Source organism: Astatotilapia calliptera, chromosome 17 (genome assembly GCF_900246225.1).
Source record: "Astatotilapia calliptera chromosome 17, fAstCal1.2, whole genome shotgun sequence".
In the NCBI taxonomy this organism is placed as follows: Eukaryota; Metazoa; Chordata; class Actinopteri; order Cichliformes; family Cichlidae; genus Astatotilapia; species Astatotilapia calliptera.
The window spans coordinates 39,023,833-39,040,265 of NC_039318.1; the positions used below are offsets into that span (position 1 = coordinate 39,023,833).

At 42.4% G+C, this 16,433-nt stretch overlaps 1 protein-coding gene across 4 annotated transcripts in view; it reads left to right on the forward strand.

The window, feature by feature from the left end:
* The first annotated feature begins 2,192 nt into the window (after window positions 1–2,192).
* LOC113009022 (pleckstrin homology domain-containing family A member 5-like) overlaps window positions 2,193–16,433 on the forward strand; it is a 164,239-nt gene continuing 149,998 nt past the window's right edge. For all 4 annotated transcript variants that reach the window (XM_026147049.1, XM_026147050.1, XM_026147051.1 and 1 more), the window contains exons 1-3: window positions 2,193–2,332; window positions 2,459–2,535; window positions 3,233–3,290. In XM_026147049.1, the coding sequence (XP_026002834.1) occupies window positions 2,241–2,332; window positions 2,459–2,535; window positions 3,233–3,290 (227 nt within the window). In that variant the 5' untranslated portion in view covers window positions 2,193–2,240. The remainder of the gene's footprint in view (window positions 2,333–2,458; window positions 2,536–3,232; window positions 3,291–16,433) is intronic.

A 16,433-nucleotide genomic window follows, 5' to 3' on the forward strand; every position in this document is an offset into this window, starting at 1 on the left:
GCGGAGTTTGGAGTCTGACTGTTTGAGGCTGTGGACAGGTGTCTTTTATACAGATGATGAGTTCAAACAGGTGCCATTCATACAGGTAACGAGTGGGGGACAGAAAAGCTTCTTACAGAAGACGTTACAGGTCTGTGAGAGCCAGAGATTTTCCTTGTTTGAGGTGACCAAATACTTATTTTCCACCCTGATTTACCAATAAATTCTTTACAAATCCTACCATGTGGATTCATGGATTTTTTTTCACATTCTGTCTCTCACAGTTGAAGTGTACCTCTGGAGCAAATTACTGACCTCTGTCATCATTTTAGGTGGGGGAACTTGCACAATCGGTGGCTGACTAAATACTTTTTTGCCCCACTGTAAATATACACACACGTAGACATACATATTTAGTATACACATTCAGTAATATGCATACACTCTTATATTGTACATATATTTATTCATATAATTCTCAGATTTAGCCATTCGTATATTTGCCTGTTCTTATGTTATTGTACTTTGCACACCTCTGTTGCTTGTGAAGCTCGCACACAAGAATTTCACTCGCATGTACCAGTGTACCTGCACATGTGACAATAAAAGTGATTTGATTTCATGTTCAAGGTTTTACACGCTCCCATCCAGTTTCCATCTTATGTTCTCACGTCATTGTTTTCATAGTTGGTTCATTCCCAGTTTAGGTTTCAGTTTAGTTTCACCTCACCTTGTTTTTCTGTTTTTTGTGTATCTCCGTACCAAAGGCTCGCTTTTTGTGTAAACCTCTGTTCATCTCTTGCGTGTCTGCATTTGGGTCCGCACCACAAACACACCTGCGGCTTAGCCGTGACAAATTTCAAACATTTGATAAGGTGTATATGCTCTTTTTGAATAAAATATGGATTTATGAGACTTGCAAATCATTACATTTTGCTTTGATTTACATTTCACACGCAGTGGGAAGGTTTGCCCATATTTTCCAGCTGAAGAAACAAGCTGCTGCTGCAGCTCAGTGCTGGTTCTGATTAAAAAGGTGTCACAGGGTATCACAGTTTGTTTGTGGGGCTGCACAGCCAAAACCTGTCAGTGTGCCCATAATGACTGTGACAACAATGAGCATCAGAAGTGGACCATCGAGCAAAGGAGGAAGATGGCCTGTTCTGATGAATCATGTTTGCTTTTTTCACGTGGATGGCCGGGAGCTTGTGTCACGTGCTTAGGAAACACAGTCTGATGCTCTGGAAACCTCGGGTCCTGCCACCCATGTGGATATTACTGTAGGCGCCAGATATCTACTTTATATTTGGATTTACAATTAATTTCATGTTTGGTTTGTAATTCATAGATGCTTGTGAGTTACATAATTGATATTTTCAGGATTAATACATTTGAACATTTAGGTTATGTTTTCGTAAGGTAATGATATGGCCCTGTTTGTGATAAGAATCAAAAGAGGTGCCCATCACTTTAAGCATGTAAGTGCAATGGAAAACCTTTGTGGTTTGGGAAGAGGAGGAGCATGGCCGGAGAGGTTAGGAGTACACAGGTTGTTCTGGATAAATGTCTTATTTTTTGGAACGTTTATGCTTATTTAAGAAGGAGTTTATTATTAAGTCTTTAGTTAGTAATAAATAAAACAATCTTCAAGTCACAATTCAACTGGAAACATTTCCTTTTAGAAACCAGGAACACCCGTCAGCCACAGACTCCTTTTTTGAACATTTCCCTACATGCACCACCTACCTAAACGTTGCTGCAGACCATGTGCACCCTTTCATGGAAACGGTCTTTTTCCTTGGCTTCTTTCACAGTAGTATTATAATCATGCCTGATTGGTATGAGTTCAACCCCATTTACCATATAAATGGTGAAAAAACAATAATTCACAGGGAACGTGTTGATCTGCAGAGAAGGGCCGACCTAAGTGGAAATAAAGTTTATCATATACGAAACGAAAGAAGAAGAAACAGTGTCACTATTATCTGAATTTATTTGGTGCATTGTGAAAAGCTCGTGTACGGAACAGATGAAGCTACGTGTTATCTGGAACGTTCACCGGCACCAGTTTAGTCGCACGGCTGCCAAAAACGAGCCCATCGGTTCCCCAGGCTTGTGACAAAATCGTTGCTTGCATCTTTATCTTTTCTGCGCGTTCGCGCATTTCCTTGAGGCGCGCACAGGATGAAGTGCGCGCGCGCTTGGCACGGAGCCGCGCACTCCAGCCCATACCCGTAGTAAAGCAAAGCTCCAAACTAGACATGGCGGCGGATCCTCAGCCGGACTGGCTCTCCTGCCTTCCCTCTTCTTGGAGTTATGGGGTGACTCGGGATGGACGCATATTCTTCATTAAGTAAATATGACGCGGATACACGGATTTATGGATACCTACTGCTTTTTTCTCCGACGCATTCTTGTTTGGGTTTTTTTTTCGGGTTCTCTGTTCACCTCTCCCTCCCCCGTTTTCTTTCACCAACAGCGAAGAAGCAAAGAGTACAACCTGGTTGCATCCAGTTACAGGAGAAGCTGTCATCACGGGGCACAGAAAAACCCCAGGTAATACAGGATGTGTTTTTTCTACATTCCTGCGAAAATCCGTGCACGCACGCACGCACGCACGCATCGCCTAGAAAAGGTTATGTGCGCGTCACGGTGGGAAAAAAGGGGCGACAAGTTGCGGGGAGAGCGTGAAAGACGACGGGGGTAGATTTCTTCTCTGCAGCAAAGCAACAGTCGCCCCTCTCCGCTGTCGGACCGTTGCGCACGGCGTCCCCCCGCCATCCCCACCCCACTTACTCCACCTGGACACTTTGCGACACACTTTTTAAAAGTTATGTCACGTAGGCTTTTGCCGATTTCCAAGCGGATTCCCTGCAGTGACATTTGATACATACCCCGCTTTGCTGCAGAAACCCAGTATTTCCAGTCACCACGGCCGATTATAGAACAATGCGCTGCGGCTTGTGCGTCAGCTCAGAGACGATATTGCCCCCAAATTTGCACATCTGCCGTGGGGAGGTTTTTATTGGGTGCATGCACATCAATGGTGTATTCCACCAGCGTGATACTGAGCAGGCAGACGCACACAAAATGATAAATTCTGCAGGAGGGAGGGGGCGGGATTGATTAAAAAGGGCGCAATCCAAACGAGATATTATGCTAGAAAAAGTGTGTTGCTGTTTGATTCGCTGTCTCTGTCACCGTTCCTTATGTTCCTGCTGTCTTGTGTTGTTTTTCTTTCCCTCCCTCACAGATTTACCAACAGGATGGGAGGAAGGATATACATTTGAGGGAGCTCGCTGCTTCATCAAGTGAGTTGGAATGTGTGGCATGGAAAAAAACATAGATAGGAAGACACTGATGGATGCAGAGAGGGATGGAGACGGGTTGGGTGGCTTGTCTTGGGCAGTGGGGTGCTGCTTTGTGTGCTTGGTAAGCTCTGAGATTCCCTCCCCTCTTCCCACCTCTTGGCCTGTCTGCTCCTTTGGAGGAATTCCCAAATCCTTCTGTTTAGCGGCCCTGTAATGTGCACACACATCCTTACCCACACATGTAGAAAACTGATGTGACTGAACAGCTCTTCGCCTCTGTCTCATAAACACACTCTCTCCAGTGAAGGGATTTACCCAAGAACAAGTCTGTACTGTTAGTGAGGCACAAGTTTGACAAGCAAGGGTGACTCAGACGCTGCTCCACTGCTTAACAGGCTCTACTTGTTGGTGTGCTGTGTGTCTGTTGTGTATGTGTGCACCCACTCCAGGGTTATAACCAACTTCAGCAACCTGTGAGCTTTTTGCACACACATGTTAGTTTTTTGGTGTGACTGTCTGGCAGCTCTCTGATCACCACAGATACACTTTGATTTTCTTCCACCTATTTTCACACTGACTTTTACTGGAGCTGCTGGTGCAGCTTTACTGGAGCTGCTGGTGCTATCTGTGGATATTTTGAAAGCAGCAGCTGACACATGCAGTGAGCTAATATAGCCATTCTATAAATAGACCAAACCTGGTGCTCATTTGTATGTATACATGCATGCAGAGTGTACCCAAACACATCTTCAGTGTATTAATGCATGCACATGGACATGTAAACCTGCAAGCACAGTTGCATGTGTTAAGCATTACATGCTTGCACAGTTGGATAACTGCAAATGCAGCCAGAGCATTTTAAAGAGGCTGGGATTAGATCAGGACACATTCAGAGGCAGTACAGAGAGACATGAGTGTGTGATGGTGCTTGAGTTGTTTTTCACATGATAGGAAAGAAAAGAACTCGTGCATATATTCTGGCTTTCGTTGTTTCTTGGGGAGGGCACACGTCTCTAATGTTTTCTGATTACTTACTGACGTTTCGTTTGCTTATCGAGCTTTTCAAGCTGGTGTTTGATACATGCAGCCAAAAGTGTTTATCTAAAACATGGCTCGCTGTGACGAGTGCTACTGATCATTGTAATGGAATCACTACATTGGTACCATCATACTCTAAGTATTATCTTTTGTTTGAATTAGCTCCTGTTGTGTTGTTCACCAGTTGGACCAACTGCAAAATAGTGAAACAATCTAAAGAGTCAAAAAGATGGTAAATGGACTTGTTCTTTACTCTACCTGAGCACTCAACACACTTTATACAACTGGCCTCATTCACCACCTAATCATGCAAGCACTTTGTTCTATGCTTTTTCTGCTGACGTGCTTTCACACACACACTCCAGTGGATGTACCGGAGAGCAACTTGGAGTTAATATCTTACCCATTTGGCATGCAGACTGGAGCAGCCAGAGATCAACAGACACTAACTCAGGACAGTGGGACACAGACTCCGATATCTTCAGCTACCTTTCTCATATTTGGCACACAACAAGAAGCAGTCCATGTGGGGAGCATTTTTCACAGCCTATAAATGCCGTGGCCCACCTGGCTAAAGTTGACCACAGCTGGAGCATTTTTTCCCTCAGTTCCATTTTATTTATACAGCACCAAATGACAAGTCGCCTCAAGGTACTTTGCTTTGCAAGGTAGACTCTACAATAATACATACAGTTGCATTGAATAACTTAACCTAATTGTAAACTATAAACAAGTTTAAAAAAAGATTAAAGAATGAAGCAAATGGTGTAACTTACTATTGTTTTACCTGTTTGGCTGAGATCTGTCCAATTATGTATACTAATTAAGGACTGCCCCAGCTTAGCTTAGGTCACGCTATGCTTTATTTAAACAAACACTGAACATTTAGTTACCAGGACAATGCAGCAAATTGTGTGTACCGATATAGCCGTACTGAGCAGGTGACAGGAGGAGGCAAAGTGGTCAAAGTCGGTCATCTCTGGAGACTGAATGATGCCAGTTCAAATGTGAAGTAAGGTATTGGCAAATTGTAAGTAGCCCGTCTAGCTGGTGGGTGCTCTGATAACTCAACAGTGTGATTTATTTTTTTGTTTGTTTTGTTAGAGGACAAAATAAGTAGTGATTACAGGTGGAAAAGCTCATTTGGATATTAGGCCATAAAAAGCAACTTCTGTGCTGTCCTCGAAGTGGCGTGCTCGGCTGAAGGCGAACATTCATGCTGCCACATTCACAGGCTTGAATACAATGAGAAGCATTTGACACAGAGCAGTCACACTAAAGGACACTGCATCATCACCACTTCTTGAAACCCCCCCACATTCCTCTCAAATTCCTCTTCGGTCATTTTTCTATTAGTCCATTATTGGGAGTGTTTTCTCGCAGCTCACGCCTCATCAGTGGCGTTGAAGGGCATTTCTGCTCCCTGAGTTTGTGATGGTAGGTTATTTGTCCTCAGGCTGAGCTTTTCAGGGTCAGAAACCTCCTGCTTGGGTTAATCTCCAAGTTTCCATTTTGAATGTGTTTATGTCCTCATATTTATAATTTAACTCACTTAGGAATTCTTTAAGCCTGAGGTAGAGACATGTTGGATTGCCTGGAAACAAAGTCCCTCTCGTATAAATAACCCTAAATACTTTTATTTGCTTACTTGCATCTTATTTTGGCAGTACTATCAGCTGGGATTAACTTCCTGTTGGAGTTGTAATGCTATTATTTTGAAGGAACGACTTCCTGTATAACTGTTGTCGGTGCAGTTTGGCGACAGTCGGGGAGGTTGGAGGGAGTGTTGTAACGGAGCTTGTGGAAGTTTATCTTGTCATTAGCAGCCCCGTTGATGAGGCACAAATTTGTGGTTATAAGTAAATAAGTACATGTTTAAATATTGTGCATGACAGAAACTGTACATTTGTTATGTAGAAGGTTAAGTTATTTTATGTTGTAAAGGTTTAAAGTTGTAAGAGTATAGATTTTAACTTTATTTTCTATTTTAGGCTTTTTCACCTTCATTGTGGGGAGTTTTCTACAAACAGTTTAGAACCACAATGACTGAAAGTCTGCAAACCTCGAGCAGAATATGAGGCAAGCCTCTGGCTTTACTCTCTGCTCAGACTCAGTCAAATGCTACAAAACTAAATGGACAGTACTACACTGTAAATATCTTTATTAATCAGCTATGTACCACAGGCCTTCAAGCTGGCTGTAGTTACACCTTTACTCAAAAAGCATCTCTAGACCCAGCAGTCTTAGCTAATTATAGGCCAATCTCCAACCTTCCTTTATATCAAACATCCTTGAAAGAGTAGTTGTCAAACAGCTAACAGATCATCTGCAGAGGTTTATTTGAAGAGTTTCAGTCAGGTTTCAGAGCTCATCACAGCACAGAAACAGCTTTAGTGAAGGTTACAAATGATCTTCTTATGGCCTCTGACAGTGGACTCATCTCTGTGCTTGTCCTGCTAGACCTCAGTGCAGCGTTCGATACTGTCGACCATAATATCCTATTCGGTCTTTAAATCTGATGTCAGTACTTGTCTGGGCCCAAACTCCGCTTCAGGTCCCAAAGTCAAACGAACACTGCAGCATCACTGAGAGTTAAAAACTGTCTAAATTCTTTCATCTGTAATAAAATGTTCAGTGTTGCTGCTTTACCAGGTGTAACAATTAAGCTTAACATCCAGGCATCCATGAAAACAGGATTTATTAAATTTAACAGAGTTAGAAGTTAGCAGGAAGTTAGCTCGCTAGTTTCCACCTAAACATGATATAGCATGTTCTGACTGAGAGATTAATGAAAAATTCAAACGTACAGCTCTGCTATCACTTCCAACATAAATGAAGACAGAAAACTAAACAGCAGTGACGTTTGTAGGGTTACTGAAGTTGGACTAGCTGCTATATAATGATGTGCTACGTGATCGCTAGTGACACAGCAATGTTAGCATAGCATCAGCACAGTGAAGCTGGAGGATGAACGTGTCCCAGTTAGGTAGGTACTAAATAGTATCTGGTACTATCGCCTAATTGAAAACTGTCATGCTGGTACTAATGGAAAAGGGCTACGTTTTCTATGTGAGTGCTTTCTATCTAACACAGTGGATGCGTCGGAGAGCAATTTGCTCAAGGATATTTGGCTTGTAGACTGGAGCAGCCGGGCATCAAACCACCAACCTTTCAGTCAGCAGATGACCTACTCGACCTCCTGGGCTACAGCAACCCTCCCTACTGGGTGCTGCACTGAGGTCTTTCAGGAAAAATACAGCAACATAGTGGAGTTTGTGCTTAAATCCTTGTTTGTTCCTGCGAGGAAAGTCCACACAAGTCCAGATTTCCGAGGACGGGAGGACACAGCTTGCGGGCTCGGGGGCCCGTCACCTCGGGGGCCCGTCACCTCGGGGGCCCGTCACCTCGGGGGCCCGTCACCTCGGGGGCCCGTCACCTCTGGGGCCCGCCACCTTCAGCTGAATTCTATGATACTTCTAAAGTATAATTTCACCAAATTATACCGTTCAGTCGTAATGAATAACCTGGACACTCATGTCACCATTAGGTTTTTGCAGTGCGAGTTTAATTCACAGTATTTTAGTGCATCTGCAGCAATCCTGGTAACCATGGACACTGTGTGGATGCATCGATGTAGGTCAGACTCTGTGAAGTACCCCTCATGTCTCTTTGAAAGTAAAAAGAGGTCATTCATCATCTTGTGGAACTAGTTTTACAGCATGATCTTACTGGAAAATTGCAAAATAAATGGAAACCTGTTGAGGATGGTGTGCGCTCACAGTCAGCTATCCTGTGTGTGGTGAGTTCGTTCATCCCCTTCTCCTGTTTGTCTCCCACTTTGCTACTGCAATCTTAGAGAGATTTTTGCACTTCTATAAATTGTGAAATGTTGTAATTATGCATAGCATGTGTGAGTGCAAGCACGTCTTTTTTTTAAAGATTGTTTTTCTGTCTAATCTTTACTCTCAAACCCTTAAACACCAGCAAGTCTGCAGCTGAGAGAAAAACGGGTCCACATTACCGATGCACGCTATTTTTTCCAAGTACCGTCTCTTGGTGTCCGGGCACAACCGGTCTCGATACAGTCCTTTGACTTTTGAGCTGATTTTAAGCATGGTTCTGGCAGTCGTCCTTCCAACACAGTGTGTTTGTTTTGATTCGTGGCCTTCTCAAATGGCGCCGCGCTCCCACAATGCATTGCGGCGTTACATCAACGCCAAAGCCCGAGCAGTCCCCCAGGTGCCCAGATGGTGGTGGTGGGTGTAGCAGTAGGAAGGGGTGCAGGGGATGAATCAAACCTATTAAAAACGGATTCAGTTCATTTTCTCCACTGTCATGTCCGTCGTCGTTCCTTACGGCGTTTTTATGCTTGCTGCTTCACTTGTGTCGTGGGTGGTGCGTGTTGACATATCACATTCTGTGTCATGAGATACAATCTTTGTGGCATGTCGGCCAATCGCACAGCTCTTACTTTTGTAATTTTGTGCATTGCATCGCGGTCGTCGGCTTGGCTGAACAGACGAGTGCGATCATGTGGGTTTTTACCTCCATCGTAATGATGATTAGCACAGAAGGTCAGAGACACACAGACGCACACAGAGAGATGTTGCAACTGAAAACTCAAGCTTTCAAACAGTTGATTAATGAAATATATAAATAATTAATTAAATGTCTTAATAATTAAATATATGTTTATTTCATTTTGGCACTCGAGGCCCTCCATACCACAAGACTAAGCATCAGGGTTTCAAATGAACTACAGTTCTGTCTGGGTCTTTGGTTGATTATTAAGTTGGAGTGAAAGCTCCTCTTGAAAGCTCCCCTGTGCTTCGAGGATTCTGACTTTAGCATGAGTTGGGAGTGTTGACTCATTCAAACATAATCTTCCAGGTTTCACTAAGGCAGAGTAAACCAGTTTATTAATTATTAATTCATGTACTAACAGAGACTTCCAGGAGTCAGACCTAACATATAATCCACATGTCACTGTTTTACTCCTTGGTACAGTTGTGGACACTATATTTTTCTTTTGTTGTGATTTTAGTGTTTAAATTTCTTTTTGTTGATTTTTGGAGAAAACACAGTCTCTAAGGGGATGTGGTTTTGGGGGGATAACATTTATAGAAATGAGAGCCGCTCCATCCAAAGTGGGATAGACCCTGTCTCTCCCAACAAGACCAGAAATTCTTCCAAGTATTTATACAGCCCACATCATTTTTTTGGACAGCAGTTTAAGGAGAACATGAGGCTAACATGTCACTGCTGGTCAGACTGGAGAGGGTTCAGAGAATAGTACAGTAAGACATTGTTTTAGCAAATTCACAAAACGATTTAACTATTTTAATGTATCAGGTGTCGTTACTGCCGACGTGAACTGTAATTGTATGGAATTTACCATCATCCTTTCACGTTTCGCTGGAAGATAATTCACTGTGGTTGCTGCTGTCTGTAACTTCATATCTCAAAATGGAATCACAAATAAGAGTTTGTTCCAAAACGGGAAAGGCAATTAGAGACATGAACTGGTTGTTTGTTTGCCGGAGATTTCTGTTTAGAAATTTCTACGTCCATGTGCCCAAGCTGCATCCATTGGCGTGTATGAATGTTAGAAATCATTTAGGAAGAAAAAAGTACACATATGAATGGGTGAATAAGGCGAGTGTGCAGGTAGAGCAATGAGCCTGGCTCATGTAAATGTAGTTGGCATCAGTCTCTGAGCAGACATTCATGTGCTCATCCATAGAGACTTTACATTACATTGGACCAACTTCACATGCACCTGCAGGCAAACGTCAAAGAACTAATAGAAATGATTACGAGGGCCTGTTGTCTCTAAATGTCTGTGTGTTTAGTCAAGTTTAGTCAATAGTAATCAGTGGAAACATCAGATGCACTTGTGTTTACTGTCGGTAGTCAAATCTTTCCGCATTTTACAGAGATAAACATTAGGGTAGGACAGGATGGAGGAACTGAATGAAAGAGAATCGGAGAGTCTAACCTGGAGCTGACATCACGGTGTCGTAGTTATGTCTGGCCACTGTTGCTGCCAGTTTCCTCCTCCTTTCCTGATCCTCTCTCTTTCCCTCTACTATGTCTGTGTGTTGTTGGTTTGACTTGGCAGAGGATCAGTGCTTTGGGAAGGATACAAAATAAACAGAGTAACACAAACTAATCTTCCCTGCTGCTCTCCCACCAGAAAACACAACTTCATGCATGCAGCAGCTTATTCTAAGTAAAACTTCATGACTTTCAATAAGACAGTGAACATGTGCCGTTCTCAGCGTGTAGGCGACACAGGTTTGGACTTGTGTGTGATTAAAGTGCAAATTAAGTGTAACAAACAAGCTGGACTGTGTCCTAATGAGTAGCCATGCTACTGGGTTGTTGTTGTTGTTTTTAATCAGTGAGATATTATGTTTATTCATTGAGTTTGCTGTTTGGTCCTGGCAGCTTACAGGTTATGTTCCCACGAGTCATTTCCACCTGTTAGAGGAATCTAACGGCTGCGACGCGTTAATGTGTGCAGAACCAGTTTTTCACAATTATGTGAGAAAAGAGTGTGTGTGGTTTGAGTAAGCAGTAGGGCTGCTTTTCTGTTTGACACCAGCAAGCTTTCAGTTTTTGCATCGACTGCAAACTGCACACAAAATGTGCCTAAGGAAAGCCTTTTATTGGCTGAACTGTTGGGGCAAAATATTTACTTATTAAAACATTTAATATGAGCAAAGAATATTGAACATTACTGTAAAGTATATGACAAATGTTTTAAGGTTCTCTTCTGTGTTGCAAAAAACCCAAACAAACAAAGACCAGTCGTTTCAGGTTTCCACAATCCAGACAAACACTTGTTGTCCTTTGATGAAATTGTTGCCCACAGCAAGTTTTTTTTTAGATATTTACAAATGAGAGATTTTATTAGAACAGCAAAACTAGTCCTTGTCCATTTCTGGCCCATCAACTCGAAGAAATGATGGTGAAAGATTGTCAGGGAAGGGGCCTGATTTCTAAAATGTATAATGAACTGGTGGCTGCCTCTCCAGAAACGTCAGCAAAGAAGCTCGAGTTCTGGAGAGGGGACTTACAGGAGAAATATTCATATTAATAAGAAATATTAGAGATGCATTTAGAACCAAAACTTTTTCTGCTGGTTATTTATCCAGCTGTCACATAAGGGCTGCTGGTGGCCAACAGAGTGATTGCAGTTGCTTGGAAAGAGGTGGATCGACCAAGGATAGAATGGATTTCAGAATTAACATAAACTCTGAGCTTAGAAAAGATCACCACGCAGGGGAGACTTGCCCCGGCTGGTGGAAAATTTGGGGATGATGTTTATTGCTTGGTATTGAATGACTACTTTCTAATGTACGTGTAACCTGCGAGTGTGAGTCATATATGGTGGGAGTCGCACACAGCCCCCCCTCCCTTTATGGTGATATATGCACTATTGCAGTATGTGTAGTTTGTAGTGTAAGTTCAGCAACTTGTTTACGTTTTAGTGGTCGTGTACAGGTGTTATGTTTGAAGATAAATAAACACACTGTTGGAAGAAAAATCCGTTTTCCATATAGTTTTGTTGTTTATCATAGTTAATATTATATTACAGAGATTAATAGATGTAGTAATTACATTTTCCATTTTAGCCATCAGCAAGTTTTGGTCCACCACGATTGGTCAGATGGTCCACTTGATTTGTGCGATTCCTCAATGCGATGTTAGAGCTGAGCAAGCTGTCCGTCTCCATCACTTCTTCTGTTCAACGAGGTGCATGAGCGCACAGCGAACGTAAGGTAGGTCGGTTGTGTTGAGAGATTAGATTGGCCAATACAATGTCAGTAATGAAAAATTAACAAATGGCTTGTGCCGGTACTTGTAGGGCCGATGCAAAGTGGACTTTCAAGCCGGCCTATAGCTTCTAAAATTATATCGACAAGGAAAAAACCAAAAGTATATCGGCCACAAGTGCATGCAATGAGCAAATGCCCGGTACGCCAGATCTGCAGTCCAGAAAAGGTCACGGCTGAGTGATTTTATGATACGAATGAGAAGTTGTGTACTAACTAAGTTTGTAAAATTAATGGGGCTGTATTGCTACTGCCAACAAGTGCTTAAGTAAACTTCTGTCACGACATGAAATGTGTACGGTCCCGGTTGTCTGCCAGTGACATAGACATTGTGAGATGTTACAGCACAGCTGCTTTCATGTTTTGTATGAAAGAATAGGGACAAAGACTGGTGACAGGCCATGAAGGGGATCTGATAGCGTCTGAGTGAAGGAGAGAAGCGTAATTAAAATGTCTGTAACAACAAAAATACCTTTTAAGTTTATGCAGGTGAGAGGAACAGAAACTGAGGGCTTCATGCTCATGACTTTGGGTTATGGGATCTCATTCATTAGCACTGTTACTTCTTTGGTGACCTCTCTATTCAAAAGTGTGTCTGTAAAATATTGTTTACTGCAGGATGAACAGGTTAGCAAGCTGTACTCTGGTGGATTTACAGTAAAGAGCAGTGTGTTGGACAGGTTCAATTCAATTTAGTGTTATTTATACAGCACCAAACCACAACAACAGCAGCCTCAAGGCACTTCATATTGTAAAGTAAAGACACTATAGTATTACAGAGAAAAACCCAACAATCATACGGCCCCCTATGAGCAAGCACTTTGGCGACAGTGGGAAGGAAAAACTCCCTTTTAACAGGAAGAGGAAGTTGAGGGGAGGAAGACAAAGCAAAGACCCGCTGTGGAAGAGAGGCAGAGATTAATATTGACTAGTAATTAAATGCAGAGAGGTCTATTAACAAACACATGAGTGAAGAAGAAACACCCAGTGCATCATGGGAATCCCCGGCAGCCTATGTCTATTGCAGCATAACTAAGGGAGGATTCAGGGTCACCTGGTCCAGCCCTAACTATATGCTTTAGCAAAAAGGAAAGTTTGAAGCCTAATCTTGAAAGTAGAGATAGTGTCTGTCTCCTGAATCCAAACTGGAAGCTGGTTCCACAGAAGAGGGGCCTGAAAACTGAAGGCTCTGCCTCCCATTCTACTTTTAAATACTCTAGGAACAACAAGTAGGCCTGCAGAGCGAGAGCGAAGTGCTCTAATAGGGTGATATGGTACTACAAGGTCATTAAGATAAGATGGGGCCTGATTATTTAAGACCTTGTATGTGAGGAGCAGGATTTTGAATTCTGGATTTACCAGGAAGCCAATACAGGAGAAATCTGCTCTCTCTTTCTAGTCCCTGTCAGGACTCTTGCTGCAGCATTTTGGATCAGCTGAAGGCTTTTCAGGGAGTTTTTAGGACTTCCTGATAATAATGAATTACAGTGATAGTACCAGGTACTGTTTAGTACCTACCTAACTGGGACACGTTCATCCTCCAGCTTCACTGTTTATGCTATGCTAACATTGCTGTGTCGCTAGCAATCACGTAGCACATCATTATATACCAGCTAGTGCAACTTCAGTAACCCTACAAACGTCACTGCTGTTTAGTTTTCTGTCTTCATTTATGTTGGAAGTGATAGCAGAGCTGTACGTTTGAATTTTTCATTAATCTCTCAGTCAGAACATGCTACATCATGTTTAGGTGGAAGCTAGCGAGCTAACTTCCTGCTAACTTCTAACTCTGTTAAATTTAATAAATCCTGTTTTCATGGATGCCTGGATGTTAAGCTTAATTGTTACACCTGGTAAAGCAGCAACACTGAACATTTTATTACAAATGAAAGAATTTAGACAGTTTTTAACTCTCATTGATGCCGCAGTGTTCGTTTGACTTTGGGACCTGAAGCGGAGTTTGGGCCCAGACAAGTACTGACATCAGATTTAAAGACCGAATAGGATATTATGGTCGACAGTATCGAACACTGCACTGAGGTCTAGCAGGAGAAGCACAGAGATGAGTCCACTGTCAGAGGCCATAAGAAGATCATTTGTAACCTTCACTAAAGCTGTTTCTGTGCTGTGCTGAGCTCTGAAACCTGACTGAAACTCTTCAAATAAACCTCTGCAGATGATCTGTTAGCTGTTTGACAACTACTCTTTCAAGGATGTTTGATATGAAAGGAAGGTTGGAGATTGGCCTATAATTAGCTAAGACTGCTGGGTCTAGAGATGCTTTTTGAGTAAAGGTGTAACTACAGCCAGCTTGAGCTCTGACTGTTTGTCAGCCTGGCTACAGAGCTGAAGAGAAACCTGGGGTTGTTCTTTCTTACTTCAATCGGTGATGAATAGTAAGATGTTCTGGCTTTGCGGAGGGCTTTCTTATAAAGCAACAAACTATTTCTTCATTCTAAATGATGATCTTCTAAATTTGTGACACGCCATTTCCTCTCCAGCTTACGAGTCATCTGCTTTAGGCTGTTTGAGAATTATACCACGGAGTCAGGTACTTCTGATTTGAGGCTCTATTTTTCGGGTAGTTCACGAGTAGCTGCTCTGTGTTGGTACAGGGCATTGAAGAAGATAACAGCACTCTCAGAAAGACGTCTAATGTGATTAAATCTGTTCCTTTTAGGTTTTTTCTTGTTTTTTTTTTTCTTTACGTCAAACACTTCCCATGAGGGTTATTAGCTGGGTGGGGCTGAACTACTCATGAGTTGTTTCCTGTGCAGTCCCTGCATAATACTCACTGGCACACACACATCTGCAGCTCACCCTGAGCTCCAACATGGTATTAAATGTTGCTGAATTTCTGAGTGATTCCCTCCAGTCTGTTTTTTCATTTTTTTTAATGAACTATTTGTTTGATCACAGCATGGAATAATCAGCTTGGGCTGTAAGGCTTTGCTCTTTTTTTCCTGTTTCCTTGGGCAGAACAAGCTCAAACTCTCGTTATCTCGTAACAACAAATAATTGTCATCATGTTGTGTCCTACCCAGTTTGTGTCTCCATCACATATTTTATCCATGTTCCCACTGGAAGTGGCAGAAAGTCATTCACTTTGGTCTTTAGTCACCAGTTGCTTCCAGTGTGGACCTTTAACATTTATTTATTGTTACTTGAGTGTACTTAATTTTTATGTTGATGTCCTCTACGATATCACAGAAAGATTCAGCAGTAATGGTCAGATTTGGTTTATGCACAGAGAATAGTTAATAGTTGAGAATAAATACAGTACTGTGCAAAAGTTTTGAACCTCTCTCTTCTTTTTATTTTGCACAGACAATGGGACATGGGTAAGTGAAACATGGGAAAAGCAGGTTTCAGGAACAGTTCTCAGGTCCGGACGGAGTTTCCAAAGGGATTCTTTCGCTGTAGGCGGCCTTTATTCCATTCTTTGAAATGATGTCACGCTCACGTATTTCAGCATTGCTGAGGCCTCGGCTCCTGGGAAGACTTTTCTGTTTGCATGTTCTCCCCGTGTCTCCGTTCTCTTGGGTACTCCCACAGTCCAAACACATGCAGTTAGTGGGGATAGGTTAACTAGTAACTCTAAATCGCCCATAGGTGTGAATGTCAATGGTTGTCCTCAACTTTATTAGTGCAAAACACCCCATCAATGTATTTTCACTTAAACAAGCAGCTGTTTTATGCGCATTAAAGTTATATAAAATGTAACAGTGCAAATGCAAATTCCTGTCTGACAGTTTAACCAAAAGGCGTTTCCAGTGGAAACTGGCCGACATATCCTCAGCATAACCATGTATAACATCCACAGAACTTAAAAAGAGGTCATACACACACAATACGGTAACATTATGTTGAAGCACAGTACGTATCACTCCGCGAGGCTCCGCCTACGATAGCCGTAATGCTCCGACAATCCATCAAGCGGTGCGGCTTCGTAGCTTAGCAAAGTCGTACTGAAACATTTGACAGATTTTCGAGCGCCGTGCACATAAAATTGTTTCCAGGTCAGTAAACACAACCAGAGTTCATACATAAGGCACACGGGATTATAAGCAGGGGTGCACATAAGTGGTCTGCAGGTGTGCATTCGCTGTCAAAATAAAAGACGTGCACCAGATAAGACGTTGCAACGCACGTTTTCGTCCATATAAAAAGCACTGTTTTTGTCTCTGTGCGTTCATAATTTGCTCACCTCCTGCAACCACTTTCCCGAGAATACACGCTTCTTTTGTGGTTCGCTCTCCTACTG